General features: G+C 42.1%; 2 protein-coding genes across 3 annotated transcripts in view; one reads left to right on the top strand and one right to left on the bottom strand.

Moving 5' to 3' along the window:
* Positions 1 to 12,239, bottom strand: part of BTNL9 (butyrophilin like 9) — a 29,359-nt gene extending 17,120 nt beyond the window's left edge. For both annotated transcript variants that reach the window (XM_032592599.1, XM_032592600.1), the window contains exons 1-4: positions 12,067 to 12,239; positions 8,155 to 8,289; positions 5,977 to 6,324; positions 2,888 to 3,169 (exon numbers count right to left, since the gene is read on the bottom strand). In XM_032592599.1, coding sequence (XP_032448490.1) covers positions 2,888 to 3,169; positions 5,977 to 6,324; positions 8,155 to 8,266 — 742 coding nt within the window. In that variant the 5' untranslated portion in view covers positions 8,267 to 8,289; positions 12,067 to 12,239. The remainder of the gene's footprint in view (positions 1 to 2,887; positions 3,170 to 5,976; positions 6,325 to 8,154; positions 8,290 to 12,066) is intronic.
* A 9,430-nt stretch (positions 12,240 to 21,669) lies between these two features.
* LOC115514324 (putative vomeronasal receptor-like protein 4) lies at positions 21,670 to 22,836 on the top strand (the record flags this gene model as incomplete). The annotated part of the gene is given in 5 exon segments (XM_030316248.1): positions 21,670 to 21,942; positions 21,944 to 22,103; positions 22,367 to 22,676; positions 22,678 to 22,793; positions 22,796 to 22,836. Coding segments are annotated over 5 exon segments (900 nt in total), but the record flags the coding sequence as incomplete, so codon positions are not given.
* Between the last annotated feature and the right edge of the window lie 759 nt (positions 22,837 to 23,595).

The following is a 23,595-nucleotide window of genomic DNA, read 5'->3' as shown; positions in this document are numbered from 1 at the left end:
ATGGCCTTATTAATATACTATGTATGATATTCAAAAAAGTTGATTTTGTATAATCATTTGCATTAGTGTGCAATATTCATTTTTACTGCTTTTGTGTTTCCTACCTTTATACTGTCATTTTTTATCTCTTCTTTCCACACAAAGAGTCCCTTTTAATATATCTCCCAGGGCTGGTTTAGTAGGTCATTAACTCCTTAAGTTTTTGTTTGTCTGGGAAACTCTTTATCTTTCCTTCTATTCTTAATGATAGCCTTGCTAGATAGTATATTCTTGGCTGCAGATTTTTCCCATTCAGCACTTTGAATAATCATCATTTCCTTTTGGCTTGCAATGTTTCTATTAAAAAATCTGCTAACCTTATGGGCTTTCCCTTGTAAGTTATTGACTTCTTTTGTCTTGGTGCTTTTAAGACTTTTTATCGCTATATTTTGCAAATTTATTTTTTATTTCTAAAAAAGTTTGTTAATTTTTATTTATTTTTGAGAGAGAGAGAGACAGAGCATGAGCGGGGGAGGGGCAGAGAGAGAGAGAGACAGAGACAGAGACAGAATCCGAAGCAGGCTTCAGCCTCTGAGCTGTCAGCACAGAGCCCAATGCGGGGTTTGAACCCATAGACTATGAGATCATGACCCGTCTTGATCAGTAATGTCCTTCAGTCTTTTCTCGAGTCCAGTGATTATCCTTATGGTTATTGCTTTAATTTATCTGTCAGGTATGTTACTTATTTCTGTTTCACTTAGATTTCTTTGTGATAATTTTCTCTGTCATTTTGTCTGCCCCTCTGTGTCTGTTTCTCCGTGTTAAGAAAGTTAGCTATGTTTTCTGCTTTTGAAAGTTACTTTATGAAGAATCGATCCTGGAGTGCCCTGCAGTACAGTGTCCCCTGTTTACAAGGAACAGGCACTTCAGGAAAACATCCTATGTGTTTCGCTTATGCCTTACTGTTGAGTTTGAGTCAGTTTTCTTTTCAATGTAGTTGTCTTCCCTCACTCTTCTCTTGTTGTGGGCTATGCTTGCTCTCTGTGACATTAGTGGGACCTAGGCATGCTAGCTGTGATGGACACTTGCGAGTGTGGTGGAGGTGTTAGCAATATTTGCATTGGATCACTTCTCCTATGCCAGATCCCCCGGAGTACTGTGACAGCTGGGGGCTTTCACCAGGCTGGTAGGGAAATGAGGCTGGTCACAGCACTCAATGATGGCTGAGTGTGACTGAGTATGGCCCATGATGGTGGCTTGTGGTGCAGGGCTGGGCACTGCACTGCAGCTGGGCAGGGTAGGCTGTGGAGCTGTGCACCTGTCAGCTGGGTGGGATGCATGTGCAGCTTTAACAAAATTTGCCCTGAACTCTGGGTCAAGACTACAAGTGTCTCTGCAGCCTCACCTCCCACAGATGGCTCTGTGTTTATGCTGGGAGGTGGTGGAGAAAAATGTGCCTGCTAGCTCCCTCATTTTTGGAGAATTCCCCCAACACTCTCTGAAATCACTATGAACAGATCTGACCTCTGTTTACCCCAACTTTGTGTCAACTGCCTTTTTTTATGTTGCCTCTGTGTGCAGGCTGCTGTCTTTTTAAGTGACCCAGCTGTCACACTCCCAGCTCACCCAATGCCAAATCAGCTGACTTTTAAAGCTCCAGGCTCCAAATCCCACTGTTTTTACAAACTCACAGAATTCAGCCTCTCCAGTTTTTAATGACAAACATTATGGGGAATAGTCTTCCCCATGTGAAATCCCTGGTGTGAGGGCTTGTTTCTCTGCCCTCTCTATGTGGGTAACCTCCCTTTGCATTTTTGACCTTCCTAACCTTTCAGCTGCAGCTTCTTCTCTATATTTAATTGTGGAATTTGTTCTGCAAGTCTTCAGACCACTCTCTGGTTTATTGACTTGGATGTGGATGATATTTAGTTGTAAATGTGGGATGGGATGAGTTCAGGGTCTTCCAACTCTGTCATTTTCCCAAGTTCCTCTCTTCCTTATGGGTTTCTTAATAACATTTTCTTTTTTCTAGCTTACTTGATTGTCAGAATACAGCATATAATACATATAACATACAAAATGTATGTTAAGCTCCTATTTGTGTTATAAGTAAGGCTGCTAGTCAACAGTAGGTTATTAATAGTTAAGTTTTGGGGAGTCAAAAGTGGTCAGCACTCTTAACCCACTGAATTGTTTAAGGTCAACTGTAATATAACTTTATTTATACCAATGTGAAAAATGCTCCATAGGTTAGGTTTATCCTCAAGACTTAAAACAATTGGTCATGAAAATTAAAACCTTCAGTGTGCCTTATGATAAAATTTTGGCCCTAGATAATGGCCTCACCCTTCAGCTCATTGCCTAACCATCTTCTTCCCTGACCTACCACTTTTAAATCCACATACACACCCTACCATGCCCTAGCACACTTCCCTGCTTCATTTTCTGTACAGCGCCTAAAATACTTTTTTTTAGCACCTGACATCCTCTAACCTTACAATATAATTCACTCTTTTATTTGTATTTTCTCCACAGGAATGTGAACCTGAGTGCAAGAGTTCGATATTTATTGAGGGCTCTCAATAAATATCATTTAGGGGATGAAATTAGGAACACATGGGATCTCATGATGACCTCTAATTAATAGTTTCTGGATTTTAGGGCATGGACTTTAGTGCATAAGTTGGTTCCCTGGGGCCTCCCCTGCATAATGTTTGGGTGAGTGGTAGCTGTTGTACTCTTAGTAGGTTCCTGATATCCAAATCACTAACTTTTCAGGTGTCAAGACCAGCCCACCCCATAGACAGCCAGGCCCCAGTACCACTGTGCCCTTTTAGATGGCCTTTGGAACAATGTATAGGGAGGACATGATGAGTAAGAAGATGAGGGTTAGTTGGCACCAACTGACCTGCTATCTGGATGGTGAACTCTTTCTTCTGTATCAGGAGAGAGTTCTGGATGGAGCAGGACACATTACTGTGGGCACCCCCTTGAACAATCACAGATGTTTCCAGATTGAACAGGCCCTGGGCATCCTGGACTATGGCTTCCATCTTTGGAGGCAGGCACTGTCCTTTATGATCTTTCCACTGAGCCTGGGGCTTGGGGTACCAGCCACTGGAACTGCACTTCAGCTGAATGCCTCCATCCTTGAAGCCCTCAAGGGAGATGTGAGGGTCTGAGCCCATCCCTGGGAAAAGCAAGAAGAGTGGGAAAGATCAGGCTCCTTTCCAGAAGTTGTACATGATGTTCATGCCACCACTCACCATCTGCAGTCATTATAAGGAATCATGACTGTGACTGCTCTTAACACACATGTGGGCTCACAGCCCCCACCTGTGGAATGTAAATTACAGTTTATTTTTAAGTTTATTTATTTATTTATTTTGAGAGACAGAGTATCTGCATGTGCAAGTTGGGGAGGGGCAGACAGAGAGGGAGAGAATTCCAAATAGGCTTCATGTTGTCAGAGTAGAGCCCCACATGGGGCTCGATCCCACAAACCATGATATCATGACCTGAGCCAAAATCAAGAGTTGGATTATTAACCTACTTAGCCACCCAGGTGCCCATAAATGATATTTTAAATTTGTGGTGGCATGTGGGACATGGGAACAGTAGTACCCATGAAGGACATTTGGAAATATTATGGGGGGCTATTTGGCCAAGAAGAGCTGCTGGAATTTAGTCATATTACATGAGGGACAGTCCCTTGAAGTAAAGAAAAATCCCACCCCAAATTTCAATATATTGTCCTCTGTCTCTCTTGAATCCCACCAGCATTCAAGTGCCTGTGTCACATGCACTCCTTTATTTCTCCATCCTGAGGAGCGAACTTTATATTTTGAATATGCAAAACATTAATATGTTTAGCAACATGCAGAAGAATGAAACTAGACCACTTTCTTACACCATTCACAAAAATAAACTCAAAATGGAAAAAGGACCTGAATGTGACACAGGAAACCATCAAAACCCTAGAGGAGGAAGCAGGAAAAAACCTCTCTGACCTCAGCCGCCGCAACTTCTTACTCGACACATCTCCAAAGGCAAGGGAATTAAAAGCAAAAATGAACTATTGGGACCTCATGAAAATAAAAAGCTTCTGCACTGCAAAGGAAACAACCAACAAAACTAAAAGGCAACTGACAAAATGGGAAAAGATATTTGCAAATCACATATCAGAAAAAGGGTTAGTATCCAAAATCTATAAAGAACTCACCAAACTCCACACCCAAAAAACAAATAATCCAGTGAAGAAATGGGCAGAAAACATGAATAGACACTTCTCTTAAAGAAGACATCCAGGTGGCCAACAGACACATGAGAAGATGCTCAACATCGCTCCTCATCAGGGAAATACAAATCAAAACCACACTGAGATACCACCTCACGCCAGTCAGAATGGCTAAAATGAACAAATCAGGAGACTATAGATGCTGGAGAGGATGTGGAGAAACGGGAACCTTCTTGCACTGTTGGTGGGAATGCAAACTGGTGCAGCCACTTTGGAAAATAGTGTGGAGGTTCCTCAGAAAATTAAAAACAGATCTACCCTATTAACCAGCAAAAACACTGCTAGGAATTTACCCAAGGGATACAGGAGTGCTGATGCATAGGGGCACTTGTACCCCAATGTTTATAGCAGCACTTTCAACAATAGCCAAATTATGGAAAGAGCCTAAATGTCCATCAACTGATGAATGGATAAAGAAATTGTGGTTTATATACACAATGGAATACTACTTGGCAATGAGAAAGAATGAAATATGGCCTTTTGTAGCAACGTGGATGGAACTGGAGAATGTTATGCTAAGTGAAATAAGTCATACAGAGAAAGACAGACAACATATATTTTCACTGTTATGTGGATCCTGAGAAACTTAACAGAAGACCATGGGGGAGGGGAACGGGAAAAAAAAGTTGGAGAGAGAGGGAGCCAAACCATAAAAGACTCTTAAAAACTGAAAATAAACTGAAGGTTGATGGGGGGTGGGATGGAGGGGAGGATGGGTGATGGGCATTGAGGAGGGCACGTGTTGGGATGAGCACTGGGTGTTGTATGGAAACCAATTTGACAATAAATTTCGTATTAAAAAAATAAAAATACATTAACATATTTAAAGAGCCATACTGTAAAAAATGTGTACCAGGAAAGCCCCAAACCTTTCTCCATCCTTTCCATCCATTGCACCTTCCCCCCTCTCAGGTAACCAATTTCATCAGTTCCTAGTGTATCCTTCCTGTGTTCCTTTTGTGCAATGTTTATTTTTCCTCCCACAAAAGTTTAAATGCTATAGAACTCTTTTGCACCTGTTTTTTTCTCTTGCCAACAAACTAGAAGTCACTCCACATCAGTTCATAGAGCTCCTCCTCATTTTTTCAGCTGCATACTGTGGATCATTCCAATGTGTGACATAGTCAACACCTACGCTTAGATACTAAGGTAGTTTCCACTGTTGTACAATTACAAGTGATGTTACAAAGATTAAATTTATATGTATGCCTTTTTCATATTGGAGTTGTAGGAGGTTTATCTTCAGGGTAAACTCCTAGAGATGGGGTTGCAGTTTAAACGGTAGATGTGCAAGCTATCCTGTTAACTTTTGCCAAATCCCCCTGCACTAGAGTTTTGCTTTCAACTTCATCATCAGGGTACAGAGCAGAAGGCCTGCTTCCCCTGTATGGTCAAACTGTTGAATTTTTGCCAAATCTCTGAGGTAAAATATTGTGCATCAGGGTAGCTTTAATTTACCTTTCTTTCATGATGAGTAAAGGTGATCATCTTTTTATATGTTTAAAGGCCATTTGTATATATTTTTTGTGAACATTTATTTTGTTCATTTGCTAATGAATCTTTCTTTTTAATAGTTTTTTTTTAAATTAGATATATTTTCCCTTTCTCCATGTTTCTCTGTCTACTCTTGAGCAAAGCAAATCTGTCCAAATGGACCCCTTTCTCTGTCTCTCCTACTGGGGCTTGGCTAGGTCACATACCTGCTACCTCCAGCTCCCAGACTGCTTCCCTAGAGAAGTTGCTGGAGAGGAAACGGCACCCATACAGGCCCTCATCAGCAGGAATGATGCCAAGGAGTTGCAGGTTCACACTACCATCCATGATATCATCTTTGAGGAGTTTGGTCCTGTTCTGGAACTGCACCATCTGCTGGCTGTAGAGCTCCTGCCGCCCCTGGTACAGGTGGACCACTTCAGAGGTCCGACTCCGGAACCAGCGGATCTCCATATCCTCAGCATCCAGGTATGGTGACAAGTGGCATGAGAACTCCACTTCTTCCCCCACAAGTGCCAGGATGGATTCCCCAGGGCCTACCACACTGACCTCCTCTAGGATGAGAAGCCAGAAAAACAGCCCAAATCAGTTCTCATCAAAGATAAATTTTTATCACATTCCTTTGCAGCTCAGGAATCTATAGTAAAAAACTCAAATGACAAAAGTAAGACACTTTACAGAACAATGGTCTTGGCTTCTTGAAGAAATAAGTGTCACAAATATGCCAAGTTAAAATATACACAAGGGATATTACAACCAGATACAATGTGTGGTGCTGGATTGGTAATTTGTTTGAACCAACCAGTTGCAAATGTTGTTTTGGGGACAGTTATGTAAATATAGCCAGGACATTACATGAAAAGAAACCTTTGACCAAAAAAAAAAAAAAAGAGGCAAGTTTCAGAACCATATGTACACTACTCTTTTATTTGATTAAAAAGTGACATGTTTGCATAAAAACATGTGCAGGAAAAAAAAGGCCTGAAATGAGATATACCAAATGGTTGATGGTGATAATTTCTGCATGATGGGAATAGATGTTTTCTTATTTTTTCCTTCTCTGATTTTCTATTTTTTTATTTTTTATTTATTTATTTTTTTTTTAATTTTTTTTTCAACGTTTATTTATTTTTGGGACAGAGAGAGACAGAGCATGAACGGGGGAGGGGCAGAGAGAGAGGGAGACACAGAATCGGAAACAGGCTCCAGGCTCTGAGCCATCAGCCCAGAGCCTGACGTGGGGCTCGAACTCATGGACCGCGAGATCGTGACCTGGCTGAAGTCGGACGCTTAACCGACTGCGCCACCCAGGCGCCCCAAATTTTCTATTTTTTTATAATGCACATGTACAGCTTCCCTAATAACAAAAGGTATTAAAATAATTTATGGGGGGCTCCTTGCTTCATGGATTTTCCTATCTAAAGGCCAAATCTTGCCTTCAAGATTTTTATTTATTAGAATTTTTTTATTTGATCACCCTCGTAAATGGTGTCTCCATGTGGTTCCTTTACTCCCTGTTTTTTGAAATTTCCATGAGAGTTGCCATTCCTGTAGCAGTCCCTTTGCATGTTTCCTGCCACTCAGCATGCCCTCACTCTTCTTTCTGGCTTCACCTTTTCTCATACCTCTTTTTCTTCCTTTGAAGCTCAGCTAAAACCCAATCCAAAGCTCTCCCTTCATGGATCCTTCCCATCCTTCACTTTGCTCATAGAATATAGTGGTGACTTTTTTTGTTCACCCCATTTGAGACTCCTTCCTGCCCTCTGGGTATAGCCCTAACACACTTCCTACTAGCTTCCCTTTTCAGATTCCCTCAAGTTGTCTCTTCACCCACACTTGATGCCTAGCCCTCTCCTTGGGGCATGGCCTGCCTCAGTTAACACTCCATCTGTCATCTTCTTGAAAAATATATGTCCTTAAAAGGTCCACTCAAACAGTACCGTCTCTCTAGGGTTCTTCTTGGCTTTTTGGAAAAGACAGGTTTGTCTCTTACCTGTGCTCACAAATCTTTGGGTATGTTTCTCTTGCAGCCTTGTTCACATCCCTGAACAGATTTTATGTCACATCTGTCCCCCTCCCTTGACCTTCTTAAGGACCTGGGATGTGCCTCATCATTTTGGTATCCCTGGTTTCCAGCTCAGGGAATTAGAGAATTATGTTTGCATAATTAGTGTATCATCTCTGTTGGCTGCTTCTTTCATGAGAGCTGTTAAGCCTGAGGTCCTTCCTGCCCTTCAAAAGCTATGGCTTATATGTGGGAGTGGAGCACTTGGCATGGCCTGGTAGGGTATGGATTTCAGCTCTGGAAGCACCTGGCAGGAGGGGTGGGCCGAAGTGGAGGTGCGCATGGCCTGGCTGGCTGGGCTGCAAGTTTGACACACTACCTGAGTTCATCTCTCCAGGCCAAAGAAGAAGAAGGAGATGTGTGAATAAGAAGAGATTGTTGGACAGAGGTACTTGCTGGGAGAAGTCTGGCAAGACTGGGAAATCCACCATTTCTTCTTGGCAGTGGGGGCCACCTGGAGAGGAACAAAGAGATGCTGGAATGGATGCAGAGGAGCTGGAACACAGCCCAGCAGGCCTGAGGTCTGTTGCTGCCTCAATTATTTTTTATAATTACTTTTTATAATAGTTCTTATTAATCCCAGTGCTTGGCTTCTTTTAAACCATAGCCGGATGTGAGAGCTGTTTCTAATTTTACCAGGTATCACTGCTAGTGGTGTTCCTGGCCGTGCTTGGATTCATGGAGCTGCAAGGAGGCAAGGCCAAAGGGTACCAGAGGAAGCAGCTTCTCAGGTTTTCATTGTTTAGAGTCAGGAATAGAGCCACACATTGTGTGTGGGCTCAGCTGGGACTGAGTGACTTTCCCCAAACAAAAGGAAATCTATAAGGACTCTCAGAGGCATTTTCATTCTCCCTGCCCTACTTCCCTTTGGCCTAGAACATCAGGTCCACAAACAGAGGAACAGAGTTCTGATTGTTCAGAAGTGGGGTGCATGCCTGACAGCAGCCTGCCAGCTCCAACCACAGCTAAGACACCTTCCTCCAGTCCTAAAACCTCAAGTGAAGCCTCCATGAGGTCAGCTGGTGACTGTCTCTGTCCCTGAAAGACGTGTCTTCTAGGCCACATTAATGGAGTCATCCCATCTAGCCACACCCCCATAGGGGTCCAATAGACTCAGCCCTAGCATAGGCAAGGGATGTCCCCTTTCAGTCCTGAAACTCCCATGGGACCTGTGGTAACATTTCACAGTCTGATAGCCAGTGAGTGTGGGCAGCCCATACATCTTGGGAGACATACAAGCCTTTCCACATCTCTCCTCAGTTTAGTGGTGGGACTTTAGGCAGGTTCTATAGCTGGCTGAACCTTGATTTCTTTGCCTGAACAATGGAAGAAACCAATGCTGACTCAGGGGTCATTAAGCCTTCCATGGGAGGGCTAGATGCTCTTTAATAAATAAAAGCCAGCACCTCCTCTCTCTCTGCCTCCACTTTCCAAACTTCTTGTTCTCCATCTTCTTTTAGAGACTGCACCCTTCTCCTTTCACTCCATCATAATACCCGCAAGGGGAAGGAAGCTTTCTTCAGCCCCCCAGTCTCCCCTTCTCCTTTTTCTGCCACCCCACCCCTTTGCTTTATTCTCCTTCTCCTGAAAACATGTTCTTGGTGTCCCGTGGCTGCAAAACACTACCCACACAGCAATAGCATCATCAGGGTGTAAAGTAAAGACTTTAAAAGCTGCTGGATCCTAGAGCAGAGGAGTGGTCAGAGGAGGTATATAAGCAAGTTAATGGTGTGTGTAAGTTGGGGGGGGAGGGAAATCCCTGAACTGGAAGGACCCAACCAATGGGAATACAACAGTGAGTGGGCAATGGCCTGTGAAGCCCTCCCCTCCTGGAGCTCACATGCAGGTGGGCAGGCAGAAGGGCAAGTTGGAACAGCTCCATTAATGCTTCAAAAGGGACCCTTCAGCAGGAAATGTTAGATCCCCCAGAGAGGGCTGGACTATTTTCATGGCCAGTAGCTATTGGAATCACTAGTTATAGAATAGCCAGCATAAATGGGGGCTGTGGGCTGAGGTCCAGGCTCTTGCCAGACCAGCCTCTTCCCCTTTTGGTGATGACAATAAACTGGCAGCAAAGGATTCCAGAACAGGAAGATCACCCTGGCTTTGCATTTTCTCTCCCTCTCCCTGTTCCCTTCTCTTGTACTTTATAGCTCAGTGTTTCCTGGACTCTCAAGATAGAACCCCATGAAGGCAAAGCAATGAAGGTATATCAGCACCAGCTAGTACTTTGCAAAACATGAGGGGCTCATAGACTATTTATGGATCCATTTAGATGAGTCAGATTTTGAGGAATCAGTCAAGACTTGTGTCAGGTGGTAACTCGGGTTCTCCTACCACACAGAGACAGAGCATTAGGCTCATAGTTATGGGCAGGTGGGCCTCAGAGGAGGAGCACATGCCCTGCTTTCCCTACCTCTTGGGGGGCAGTCAGTGTTCCAGGCACAGGAATGATTAATGTGACCATAGTTCTCTGTTGTGATACACCCATGTGAATTCCATCACTAAGGCTACAGGGGAAGGAGGTCATACACACACACACACACACACACACACACACACAGGCATACATGTGCACCATAATAAAAACTAATATGAACTGAACACTTACTATCTACCAAGCACTTACCTACACAAGGAGCATTTATCATTATTATTATTATCACTAATAAGTCTGAGTCAAAGACAAGTTAACTGAAGCACAGGAAGTCTAGGCAATTTGCCTTCACACACAGCTAGGAGGTGGTAGAATTGGGGGGAGACAAGCCCTCACTTGTCTGGATGCAGATTCCTCACCAGCTGTGTTGTTTGCCAGGGCTGGATGCACCCTCAGTTTTCCTGTGCCCCGGAACATGGCTCCTGTTAGGGACCACCTGACTACAGCACTCACAGCATCTCACATGCAGTGAGGAAGCAGACTGAGTCCCCAGGTGTCAGCCATAAGACCAAGAAACCAAGCATGAGCAACCAAGCAACTAATGAATAAAACCCCAAATCTCCCACTACTCATAAAACAACTCAAAACTGGAGTCTTCCTCAGACCTTGCCCAAAGCATCTTCTTGGACAGGAGGGACATGCCCTGTGATCACTTTGCTCCCAATGCACAAGGCATTGAAAAGCCTTAAATTGGAGGAAGACTGGTGATTTCCTGAAGGAACTTCAGAGGAGCTGAATGCCACTTAGTGCCCTAAAGGGCCCCACTTCTTCCCACCTGCTGCCTGAAGTTCGCCTTTTCTGAACTCACTGTCCAGCTTAAAGGCTCTAATCCTCACAGGAGTGCAAGTACCCTGTGAGGGGAGACACTTTCGGATCTAAGCTGTTCACACCACAGTATAGATTGCAGACTATTTCTGGTGAGGAGGTTTTGCTTGGGACAGAGTCTGGAGACTTAGGATATCGGAGGAAGATTGAGGACCCAGGAAAGAGAAAGACAGCCAGAAAGAGTCTTGGTCTGGAGCTAATCTTTGCAGATGGGGCATATTCTCTATATTCTCCTGGATCTTCTGGGATGTCTCCTGAATACACTTGGAGGAGTAAGGGTTGCACACACTGAAGATAAAGAAATGCCACCATCCTCCACCCAGGGAGGCAGCCCATTTCTCCCCTTCCTTCTTTTCTTCTCATTTTCTCCCTGGCCTCACCCAAACCCCATTCCAGTCTCTTTCTGCATCTCCAATTCCTAAACAATACTTGATGTTCTCTTAGTTTGCATTCCCTCAGCTCTTAAGTATCTCTTTAAAGATTATTTTTTTACTTTTACCACTCCCATGAGCTTGGGCTGTGTAACAGCAGTGTGTTTGTCCTTCTCCCATTCCTGCATCTCAGTCTGTACACCTTGAGGAGTATTCTCCCACCCTCTCCCCCTCCAGTACCCACTGCAATGTTTTGCCCTCCACAAGCTGTCAATTAATGCTCACTGGCTTACTCTGGTTTGATTTCAATTGAACCACAAGATTTCCACCCCTTGTCTCCAAGGTAGATGAACTGCCCCAAGAAAGAACCTTAGGGAGGCTGAAGGGGGGAATGGAGACCATCAGAATCCTACCTCCTCAGGTGGACCTGCCTGAATGAATATCTCCTCTTAGCCACACTTGAAACAACCCATCCTGCAGCCAGGTTCAGTCTATAAGATGGTGTCAACTCATCTTGTCCTCTCTTCAAAGCCGTCATTTTCTTCTTTCCATTTCTGGAAGGTGGGGTTTAGATAGGTGTTGAGAATGAGCCACATACCTGGCAGGAAGCAGCAAGGGGTCTGGAATGGCAGATGATTCCTGGTGATCTTAGCTCCCTGCAAAAGACATGACTGTAGTAAAATGTCTTGGTCTCAGATACTAAGGTCCCCTGGACATGAGCTGGTAGTTAAGTTCAGGGGACCAACTCATCTGTGACAGAATTACCCACCCACCCACCTTCTACCTTAATACACATGCTGCTTGCTCTTCTCTTTGCTATATAAAAAGATAGAGAGAACAAAACGAGGAAGTCTCTGTCACATCCTGTCTCTGTGAGAAAAATCATGAATTGAATTTCCATAGACAATATCCCCCTAAGGTCTTAGAAGGAGGGGAAAGGTAGCTGGAAGCTTTGCAGAGACCGTGAATTGCAGAGACTCAGAGCAGGGAGAAAATACTCCAGTTGGTTGCCTGAGATTTTTGGGGCCCCACGGAGAGAAGATGGCCATCCTCAGCTAGCCCCTCTCTGCTCAATGGCACAAAGATACAGAGACTGGACTGGACTATGCACTAATGGCTGGTGCCCAACTCTTAACCAGCTATACCCTTCTCTGCATGGCAAGGCAGTAAAGAAGATAGACTTGGAGAAGTTGCCATAAGTAAAACCTGCAAGAGCTATTCACATACAACTTGGAACTAGATTTCCAAGGATTTCTGGAACTGGGATTTCTCTGGGCACTGAACTGGGATTTCTCCAATGGATTGGAGCTCAGCAAAGAAGAAGCAAACATACCTCACCCTACCCCATTACCATAGGCCACAGTGCAGCCACCTGGATGTACGCCTCCCTGATATCTTTCCTAAGGGGCAGGTCAGAGCTGGGACATAGGGTACCTCCAGTACAGGCAGGATGCTCTCAAGGACTCCCAGAAATGCCTGATGTTTGGGGAGGGGCCTGTGCAGGAGCCAGGGCTTTGAGTAAGTGGAAGTGGGAACAGTGGAAGTGAGCTGAAGGTGACATTCCATGTGCAGGCAGGCTGCTGCATGCATCATAGGCTTATGCATGCATAAAAATGTCCTAGGATGGCAAAGGGGCTGTGCAGCAAGCTCAAATGGTGGGTCCATGTCCCTGGAGCTGGAGAAATAGAGGAGAGCTCAGGAATAGATTAAACATAAAATGAACATTAAACAAGATCAGGAGCAGGAGCAAAATAATGATGAAGACAAGGGGAAGGGGACAGACATTCTGAGTGGAAAGAGGTGGTTAGCATGTATGGGTAGGAAAAGGCTATGGGCTTGCTCTGACAGTTTATGAAACTCAGCAGTAGAAGGGAAGGCTGACCAAAAAATATGAAGCAAAGTAATATGATTTAGCTCATATGTGGAATTTAAAAACAAAACAAACAAGCAAAGGGAAAAAGTGAGAAGAGAGAATGAAAGCAAGAAACAGATTCTTAACTGTAGAGAACAATCTGATGGTTACCAGAGGAGAGGTGCACCTAAGGGGCGCCTGGGTGGCTCAGTCAGCTGAGCCTCCGACTTCGGCTCGGGTCATGATCTCGCCGTCCATGTGAGTTCGGCCCCGGATTGGGCTCTGTACTGACAGCTCGGAGCCTGGAGCCTGTTTCAGATTCTCTGTCTCCCTCTCTCTCTCTGCCCCTCCCCCACTCACACTCTGTCTCTGAAAAATGAATAAACCTTAAAAAAAAGTGCACTTGTGATGATGAGCAGCTGGTATTGCATGGAAACGTTGAAATGCTATATTGTGCAACTGAAACTAGTGTAACACTGTATGTTAACAAACTGGAACTAAAATAAAAACTTAAAGTAAAAAAAAATAGATGGGATCAAGTTGCAAAGGATCTTTCCTGTCACACGGTGAAACGGAACATTGGTGAAACAGAACATTGTTCTACAGACAGCCAAGAGCTATTTTGAAGTTGAAAGGACGTGAATTGATTCAGGCTAGAGAAGAAAAATGGTGACCACACTGACAGGATATTTGGCAACATTTATCTTGACCTTTTTATTGCCCTTCCCCTGGGGTCCTCCACAGTGCCTGGGGAAAAAAGGAACTGTCACAGCAGAAATGCCAAGGCCACAGGCAGAGTCCACTTGTGTGACTCTGGATACAGCCCTGCTGAGATGTGGAAGGCAGACACCACCTGCTACTCCCTGCACATCAGGGTGCATCTCCAGCAAGGACAGGGCCCCGTACCCCATCCACCAGCTGCATATGGGTACCTCCATTTGAAGTCCTCGGGAAGCACATAAAGACCTGTATCCAAAAAAAAGAATGACCTCTGTACTCCCGGAGGCTGTAAGTGGGGAGGGAAGAACTTCCACCTGCCCTTAGACAGTGAAGAACCCACCTCCTTAGAGCTTCTCCGTCAGTTCATTTAAATCAGTTCTCTTTGGTGTACCCTGGCCCTCACCAGGGGGTTGTCTAAGGGAACTTGGGGGTGGGCCAGAGAATCCCCTCCACAGCACAAAGGCCACTCTCCAACACCACATTGGGGCACTGGAGGAGATGCAACAAAAAGTCTTGCTGAATTCACAATGAGATGAATTAATCCTCCTCTTCCCAGGAAAGACAGCAAAAGAAATGACAGTAAGAGGGGCTTATGATGAATTTGTGAGCACAGAAGCAGGCTTGGGAAGGATGGGGAGTTATGTCTTCTCCTTAGTTTGAAAAAAATCTGTTTTCCCTCATCTTCAGAGTCCATGCAGAAATGTGTGTCACCTCTATCTCCACCTCTCAGACTTCTCTCCTTTTATTTTTGGCCCCTAATCTTCACCAGTCAGCACCTGCTGCCATCATGCTTTTTCACATGGCATTCTACCCACCTCTTCTCTCTGCCAATCCATGCTCTTTCCCCAAGACCCTGCTCATAACTCCTTCTTCCAGTATCTTCATGGGTGAACTCTACCTCTCTTTGTGTACAAATATCTTCCTTCTCACTCTTCAAGTTGCCCCTCATAGTTTGAACTTGTATAAATGTCTCATAGGGACACATTTGTGTATGTCTTTATGTGGCTCTATTTTCATCTATAATTTTGGCCTCTGGAGTTTAGGGACCAAGTCTCCTTGGCCTTTGCCATGTTCTCATACACCAGCAAATTACTCCTTACAAAGGAAGCTAGTCAGTTGTGTGGATTGACATATGAAAGAAGAGACAATTATTAACAAAGATGGATTTTGCTCTGTACTATTCAGGGGCAGAAAGAATGGATTTGCTAATTTCTCATTGCTTGCTCCTTCCACCCCGCTCAGCCCAAAGCATGGCCCCCTGAGCTTTCCTCATTACATAACTTCCTTTGTTGTTTTCCAAAAGCTCAGACTGAAAGTCGTGTGCCTGTCAGCCAGCATGAACCTGATGAGGGAAACAAAGGCAACAAAAATGTAGCTTGAATTAAATCTCCTTACAGCTTGCAGCCCACTAATAGACAACTGAAACATGCAGAGTGTGACCTTGCTCAAGCAACTCATGGCTGCCTTACCTCCTTAATGTTTTTGTTTTATCAAAGACTAAAAGTAATTTTATCTTAACAGTAGCTAGCCTCTCAAGGTCCTGAAAGTCTTGTGTTCAAATTCCTAAGTGACTTAACACTATCCCTAACCCCCACTAACTTAAAAGTATACAATCAGTCACTCCTCACAACCCCAGTGCAGTTCTTTCTGCCCACAGATCCTGTCCTTGTGCTTTAATAAAATCACCTGTCTTGTACCAAAGACTTTCAAGAATTTTTTCTTAGCTTTTTGCTCAAGAACCCCATCATACTCACCACTGTACATTTGTCATACAGATGGTAAAGCACACACACACACACACACACACACACACACAGAGTGAGAGAGTGGGATAAGTACACTGTCTGCTCTCTGAGTTGCAGGCACACATCCTTAGCTGGGTCCTGGGAGGAGGGAGGGGTTTGGAGCAGCAAGGGCTTCACACACTGCCCAACAAGCCTGAAGTCTACAAGGTCAATGGACATTTCTGGGATAACTTGAAGAGTGTTGCCCTAAGGCATCAGCATTGGGCACTCCCACCTCAGAAGACTTTCTTTGCAGTAGAGTTAGCCAGCATCCTCTCATAATATGCAGAACTGTGTAGAATGAGAATTGGTTGTAAAGAAGCCACCAGCTGAATGCAGGCCCTTTGAGAACAGCATTCACATGAATCCTTTCCACTTGGAGGAAGGAAGTGGATGAACTCTGGTTACTATACTTTGATTATGCTTTTTCAGAGAGTTGGTCCAAACTTAGAGTTGGACAGAGACTGAATTATATAAGGAGGTTGTGATAAAAAAAAAAAAAAAAGATCTGATCTTAAAGATGGTGCTCCACATTCATGGACATCAAACATGTGATTCTTTCTGCAGTAAAGAGAGAGCTCTATTATGTCATCTACACCAATGCTGAAGAATTCTTGTATTCCTAGAATAAATTCTACTCAGTCCTGGTGTAGTACTTTTACAATATTCTTCTCTGTATACTAATATTTAATATCAGCTTTTCTTCTATATTCATTAGTGAGGTAGGTATGTAATTTCCCTACATTTAATTCTCTCCCCACCACCACCCCCAGTATTATTCTCATCAATTTGGAGTAAAGATTATGTGTCTGGGGCAACTGGCTCAGTTGGTGGACCATGTGATTCTTGATCCCAGGTTGTGAGTTCAAGCCTCACCTTGTGTTTCTTAAAAATAAAATTATAAAAAAAAGATTGCACAGCAATCTTAGAACAAATAATGAAACATTCCATCTTCTTTGCCAAGAATTTTTTTTTTAATGCACCACAGAACTGTTGGTTTTCTAGCATTAACTCAGGGAACCACCTGGACAAGAGCTTTGGGGACAATTGATGTGTAACTATTGTAAAAATATATTCAGTATATGAATAGACCAGAATTGACAAATAAATCAATTTTGGTCATTTATATTTTCCTGGAAAATTATTCACCTTACCTGTATTTTCATATTATTGGTTTAAGTCCTCTGCAGAGCTCATCCTTGCTTGCAGTGGTGGAGTGTTTGGACCTTTAACTAAGTCTGATTTGATCTGTTTGTTGAAGTAAACTTGGAAAAAATGGGTGGAGCATGATCTCAAAAAAGGAGAAAAGGAAAAGGAACATTAAAAAAAAGAGAGAATAAAAAAATATAAGGCTTATTCCAAAGAAAAAGAAAGAAAAAACTAAGAAGAAGAAAGGAGAAGAAAAGGAAAAAAAAAAAAGGAAAAAGAACAGAATAAAGTGTGGTCAAAAGAGAGAGAGAGGGAGAGAAATAAAAGGAAATGGAAAAACAAAAAGAAAGAAAGAAACATGATCCTGATTCCAAAAGAAAAAAAGAAGGTGGAAAAATAGGAAAAAAAAAAGAGTTGTCTGGTTTTTGTGCATGGGTGTGGGAGGCGGGTGCTGGCTGTGCTAGTTTGGAGATGAGGCCAGCTGCGTTGGCTCAGAGTCAGTCTTGCCCCAGTAAATAAGCAGCTGCCAGGCTAGGAGGGGCAGGTAAGTGAGTCCTGCCTCCAGTGGGGGCTGTTGTTTTGCTCTCTGAGGTCCCGCCATGTTGGTGTTGGGGGGAAAATGCCACCATCCCAATCTTTCACTCCTAGACCAGGATTTTCAAACCTGCTGTTCAGGCAGCCCTCACAGAATAGTGAGGGCAGTCAGCTCACTCAGCCCCACAACTATCCTGTATTTTATCTTTGGCATATGGCTGAGATTCAAAACCTAAATTCTTAAAGGACCCAGCATGGCATGGATCTTCTCCCCTTGTTCAACATAGAGTCTCTCCACCTTGCTGATGAAAGGCCTTTGCCTGGCACCTGCAGGGTCTTTTGTCCTTGTGGAGTCAAGAAACCCTCTTCCAAAAGTACTCCACAAAGGCGACTGTTCTCTCCCAGTGCACCTCAGAGATGTCTACACCTCATTATGCACTCTGGGGCCAGCTCCCTCCTCCCCAGAAGTGCACACCACAGCTCCACTCCTGAGAAAGTCACACACTTCCAAAACCTCAGAGTTTGAGCTCCAAAAGCTGTTTGAAAAAAAGAATTGGAACACTCAGTACTTCTCCCTCCCCAGTCCATGGTCCAGAGAGGTTTTTCCTCTTGTGCTAACTCAATGCCACACTCTCTCAACCCCTCTCTCTTTCTAGCCCTTCTATCTCTACAGAAACAGTTCCCTCCTCTTTGTGGCACGGCCATTTTTCTCTCCCCCAATTCACTTCCACATACCTCACACCTGCCAAGCTGTCTCCCTTCCACTGTGGAGATCATTCTACCAGTCCTTAGATCAATATCCTAGGTGTTCCAGGTAATCAGACCACGGTAATCAGACCAGTTCAATAGAACTGTGTTTGAGGAGGGGCGCCTGGGTGGCGCAGTCGGTTAAGCGTCCGACTTCAGCCAGGTCACGATCTCGCGGTCCGGGAGTTCGAGCCCCGCGTCAGGCTCTGGGCTGATGGCTCGGAGCCTGGAGCCTGTTTCCGATTCTGTGTCTGCCTCTCTCTCTGCCCCTCCCCCGTTCATGCTCTGTCTCTCTCTGTCCCAAAAATAAATAAACGTTGAAAAAAAAAATTTAAAAAAAAAAATAATAAAAAAAAAAAAAAAAACTGTGTTTGAGGGATGAAGAAAGCCCAGGGTCCCCCTACTTTAGCGTCTTAAGCCTTCTCCTGTATATTCTATATATATTGTGTATATAACCCCTTATTAGAAATATAATTTGCAAATGCCTTCTCCCATTTGGTAGGTTGTCTTCTTGTTTTGTTGATGGTTTTCTTTGTTTAGCATGAGCTTTTTATTTTGGTGTATTTTCAATAGTTTGTTTTGCTTTTGTTTCATTGCCTGAGGAGACATATCTAGAAAATCGTTGTTGCAGTCAGTGTCCAAGAGATTACTGCCTATTTCTTTTAGAAGTTTTATGGTTTCAGTTATCAAATTTAGCTATTTAATTTTTTTTTCAGTTACCACAAAGGTACTTTTTTTTCTACCCAAGTTTAGGCATTTCATCCATTTTGAGTTTATTTTTGTGTATGTGGTTTTAGAAAGTGGTCCAGTTTCATGCTTTTGCATGTAGCTCTAGTTTTGTCCCCCCAAATTTATTGAAAGTACTATGTTTTTTCATTGTATATTGTTGCCTCCTCCTTTTATATAAATTAAATGATAATATAAATGTGGAATTTTTCTGTGTTCCACCGATGTGTCTATTTTTTTGCGAGTAGTATACTGTTCAGATTTCTATAGCTTTCTAGTGTACTTTTAAATCTTGAATTGTAATGCCTCCATATTTTTTTCTTCTTTTTCAAGATTGCTTTGGTTATTGGAGATCTTTTGTGATTCTATATGAATTTTAGGATTTTTTTTAGTTCAGTGAAAAATGTTATTGGTGTTTTGATAGGGATTGCACTGAATCTGTAGGTTGCTTTGGGTAGTGTGTACATTTTAACAATCTTTGTTCTTCCAATACATGAGCATGAAATATATTTTTATTTTCTTGTGTCATCTTCAATTTCTTTTATCAATATCACATAGTTTTCAGAGTATAGGTCATTCACGTTCTTGGTTAAATACATTCCTAAATTCTCTTTCTGCTACTTCATTATTAGTGTAGTGATATTCAATGGATTGCTGTACATTAATTTTATATTATAGAACTTTATTAATTTTTCAATTCTAATATTTTTAGCGGATTCTTTAGAGTTTTCTATACATAGTGTTGTGCCTTCTGCAAATAATGATGGTTTTACTTCTTCCTTAGCAATATGGATTAATTTATTCTTTTTCTTGTCTGATTGTTCTCGCTAGGACTTCCAGTACTATTTTCAACAAAAGTGATGAGTGTGGACATCCTTATTTGGATCCTAATCTTAGAGGAAAAACTTACCTTTTTTCACCATTGAGTGTGGTGTTAGCATGGGCTTGTCATATATGCCCTTTATTATATCAAGGTATGTTTCCTCTAAACACACTTTGTTGAGAGTTTTTATTATAAACAAAGGCTTTATATTGTCAAATACCTTATCTGCATCTATTGAGATGATCATATAATTTTTATTTTTCCTCTTGTTAATGTTATATATCACACTGATTGACTTCTGAGTATTTAAGCACTCTTGCATCTCTAAAATAAATCCCATTCGATGGTGGTAAATTATTTTTTAATGCAGTGCTGAATTCTGTTTGCTAATATTTTTTTGAGGATTTTTTTGCATCTATATTCATCAGAGATTTGGGGCTATAGTTTCCTTTTATTTTGTTTTTGTAGTGTTTTTGTCTGGTGTAGGTATCTGTAATTTTGGCCTTGTAGAATTAATTTGTAAGTTTTCTTTCCTTTTCTATTTTTTGGGATAATTTGAGAATAATAAGTACTAACTTGTCTTTAAATGCTTGTTGGATGGGGCACCTGTGTGACTCAGGTGGTTAAGCATCCAATTTCAGTTCAGGTCATAATCTTGAGGTTTGTGAGTTCGAGCCCTGCTTCAGGCTCTGTGCTGACAGCTCAGAGCCTGGAGTCTGCTTTGGACTCTGTCTCCCACTCTCTGCCCCTCCTCCACTTTCTCTCTCTCTCTATCAAAACTAAAAATAAACATTTAAAAAAATTTAATGTTTGGTAGAATTCACCTCTGAATCTACATGGTCCTGGAGACTGTTTTTTGAGAGATTATTTTTATTACTGATTCAATTTCATTATGAAAAAATTGAAGTTTTCTATTTTTTTTCCTGATTCAGTTTGGAAGATTATATGTTTCCCATAATTTATCAATTTATTCCACATTGTTCAATTTATTTACATATAATTTTTCATGTATTATGAAAGGAGGAAGGAGGAAGAAGAGAAAGTGCCACAGTATGTGTTGGAAGACTTATTTGGACATTCTTTTTTCTTTTTATTTTGTCAATTTATTTATTTATTGTCAAATTTACTTACATACAACATCCAGTGCTCATCCCAACAAGTGCCCTCCTCAATGCCCATCACCCATTTTCCCCTCCCCCTGCCCACCCATTCACCCTCAGTTTATTCTCTGTATTTAAGAGTCTCTTGTGGTTTGCTTCCCTCCCTCTTGGACATTATTTTTTTCTTAATTGTCTGTTTTGGTGATTTTTTTCCCCAGTAGCATAAAGTTTACTTCAGTTCAACTATACAAACACCTATGAGTCCTTTATATGGCCATTACTATTATTGGTGCTGAATATAAGATAGGCTAAATTATGATATTTACAGAATAGTAAAGCAAAACATAGAACAGTAAAGCAAAAAGAAGAGGAAGAGGAAGAAGGGGAAGGAGGAAAAGAAGGAGAAGAAGAAGAGGAGGAAGAAGGAGAAGGGGAAGGGGAAATGCATGTATCACGGGAGTACGGGAAATGGGTACACATTATTACATTATTCTGGCATGATTGAGAGTATGTTGTGTGAGATTTCTTGATGATGATGATGATGATGATGATGATGATAGATGATAGATTGTAGATAGATATAGATACTCAATTTGATGTAGAAATAATGTTGAGACTGTATTTCTAAGACTTTATACAACATAGGTTTACTGATTAACTGGGTGAAATAAAAAAAATGGTGATGATTTTGACTATAGCATAAATAACATGGATGGTGTGAGGTCTTTTTTTCTAGATGTACAAAATTCATTTCTTCTTTTCCACTATGACGATTGCACTTTCCATGCATGTTACTATTAAATTATGTCAATTTTTACAAGTTGGCATTGGAATCTTAGCCAACACCTTCCTCCTCTTCCACATCTTCACATTCCTTCTGGATCACAGACCTAAGCCCACTGACCCGATCATCTGTCACTTGGCCTTTGTCCACATAATGAAACTCTTCACTATACTGTTTTTGTTGTCTATAGAGCTGTTTGAATCACCAAACTTTCTGAATGATTTCAAATGTAAGGCTTTATTCTACATGAGCAGATTTGACGAGAGGTCTCTCCATCTGCATCACCTATCTCCTGAGCATAATCCAGGCCATTACAATCAGCCCTATCACCTCCTGGTTGGGTAGATTTAAACATAAATGCACAAATAACATCTTCCATTCCTTCATCATCCTGTGGTTTCTCGGTTTATCTCTCAGTATTAATCCCATCTTTTTTACTGTGCATCTTCTTTAAAATTTTTAAATATTTTTTTTATTTTTGAGAGAGAGAGAGAGAGAGAGAGAGAGAGAGAAGTAGACTGAGCACGAGTCGGGGAGGGACAGAGAGGGAGACACAGAATCCGAAACAGGCTCCAGGCTCTGAACTGTTAGCACAGAGCCCAATGCGGGACTTGAACCCATGAACTGCAAGATCATGACCTGAGCCAAAGTCAGACCCTTAACCAAATGAGCCACCCAGGTGCCCCTACTGTTGCATCTTCTAATGTGACCCAGACCAGTCTACTGAAAGTCAGTAAATACTGTTCACTTTTCCCTATAACCTCCAGCATCAAGGCACTGTTTTTCACTTTGACATTATACAGGGATGTCTACTTCATAGGAGTCATGCTTCTCTCAAGTACATACATGGTGACTCACTTGTTCAGGCATCAGAGGCGGTGCCAGCACCTTCACAGCACCAGCCTCTCCTCAAGAGTCTCCCCAAAGGAAAGAGCCAACCAGACCATCCTGTTGTTGGTGAGTTTCTTTGTGATTGTGTACTGGGTGGACTTCATCATCTGTAATCCTGTTATGGGTGTGTGTCACCATCATCCTAGATTGCCAGAAGATTTGGGGCAATGTCTATGCCACTGTCAGTCCTTTGGTACTAATTAGTTCTCACAAAAGAATAAAAATATGTTGCAAAAATGTGGCAAAATTACAATCAATTTTAAACAACTTATTCATGAAATAATTATCCAAAAACTTATTTTCTCTTTAATAAATTTTTATTTTATACACTAAATTCTTTGGTATTTTGTCTATGTGTATATGTTTAGATATTGCCTAACTCATGTGTAATTGTTAAACACTCTAGCTTTTTAAATTCTCATATCACAATATCACAATATTATTAATTTCACAATGTCATTCTTTATTTACTATGCCATTTTTATATAATTATATTTAAACTCATTTTTGTGCCCTAACTATTGATGCAAAAAAGAAGGTAGAGTTAGTCCACAGTCTTGATAAAATCCAAAATGAAATGGGATATTTCCCTATTTGTTTTTATTCTGTACTTTCTTTGTCCCAAACAATAAATATGAGTAGTAATTACAGAAGTGATAGGTATATGGAGCACCTGGGTAGCTCAGTTCGTTAGGCGTCTGACTCTTGGTTTCGGATCAGGTCATGATCCCACCGTTCATGAGTTTGAGCACCACATCAGGATCTGTGGTAATAGTGAAAAGCCTGCTTGGAATTCTCTCTCTCTCTCTCTCTCTCTCTCTCTCTCTCTCTCTCTCTCTCCTGCTCTCTCTGCCCCTCCTACGTCCTCTCTCTCTTTCTCTCTCTCTCAAAAAAAATAAACTTAAAAGAAAAAGGAGTGGTAGGTATATTCTTCTTCCTACAATTTTATAATCTGTGACAGTGGTACTCATAAATTGCCCCCAAAGTCTCATTCTCCTACATTATTAGTCTTTGTTT

The sequence above is a fragment of the Lynx canadensis genome, chromosome A1 (assembly GCF_007474595.2).
Source record: "Lynx canadensis isolate LIC74 chromosome A1, mLynCan4.pri.v2, whole genome shotgun sequence".
Taxonomy (NCBI): Eukaryota; Metazoa; Chordata; class Mammalia; order Carnivora; family Felidae; genus Lynx; species Lynx canadensis.
This window is presented reverse-complemented; position numbering and strand designations above follow the sequence as displayed.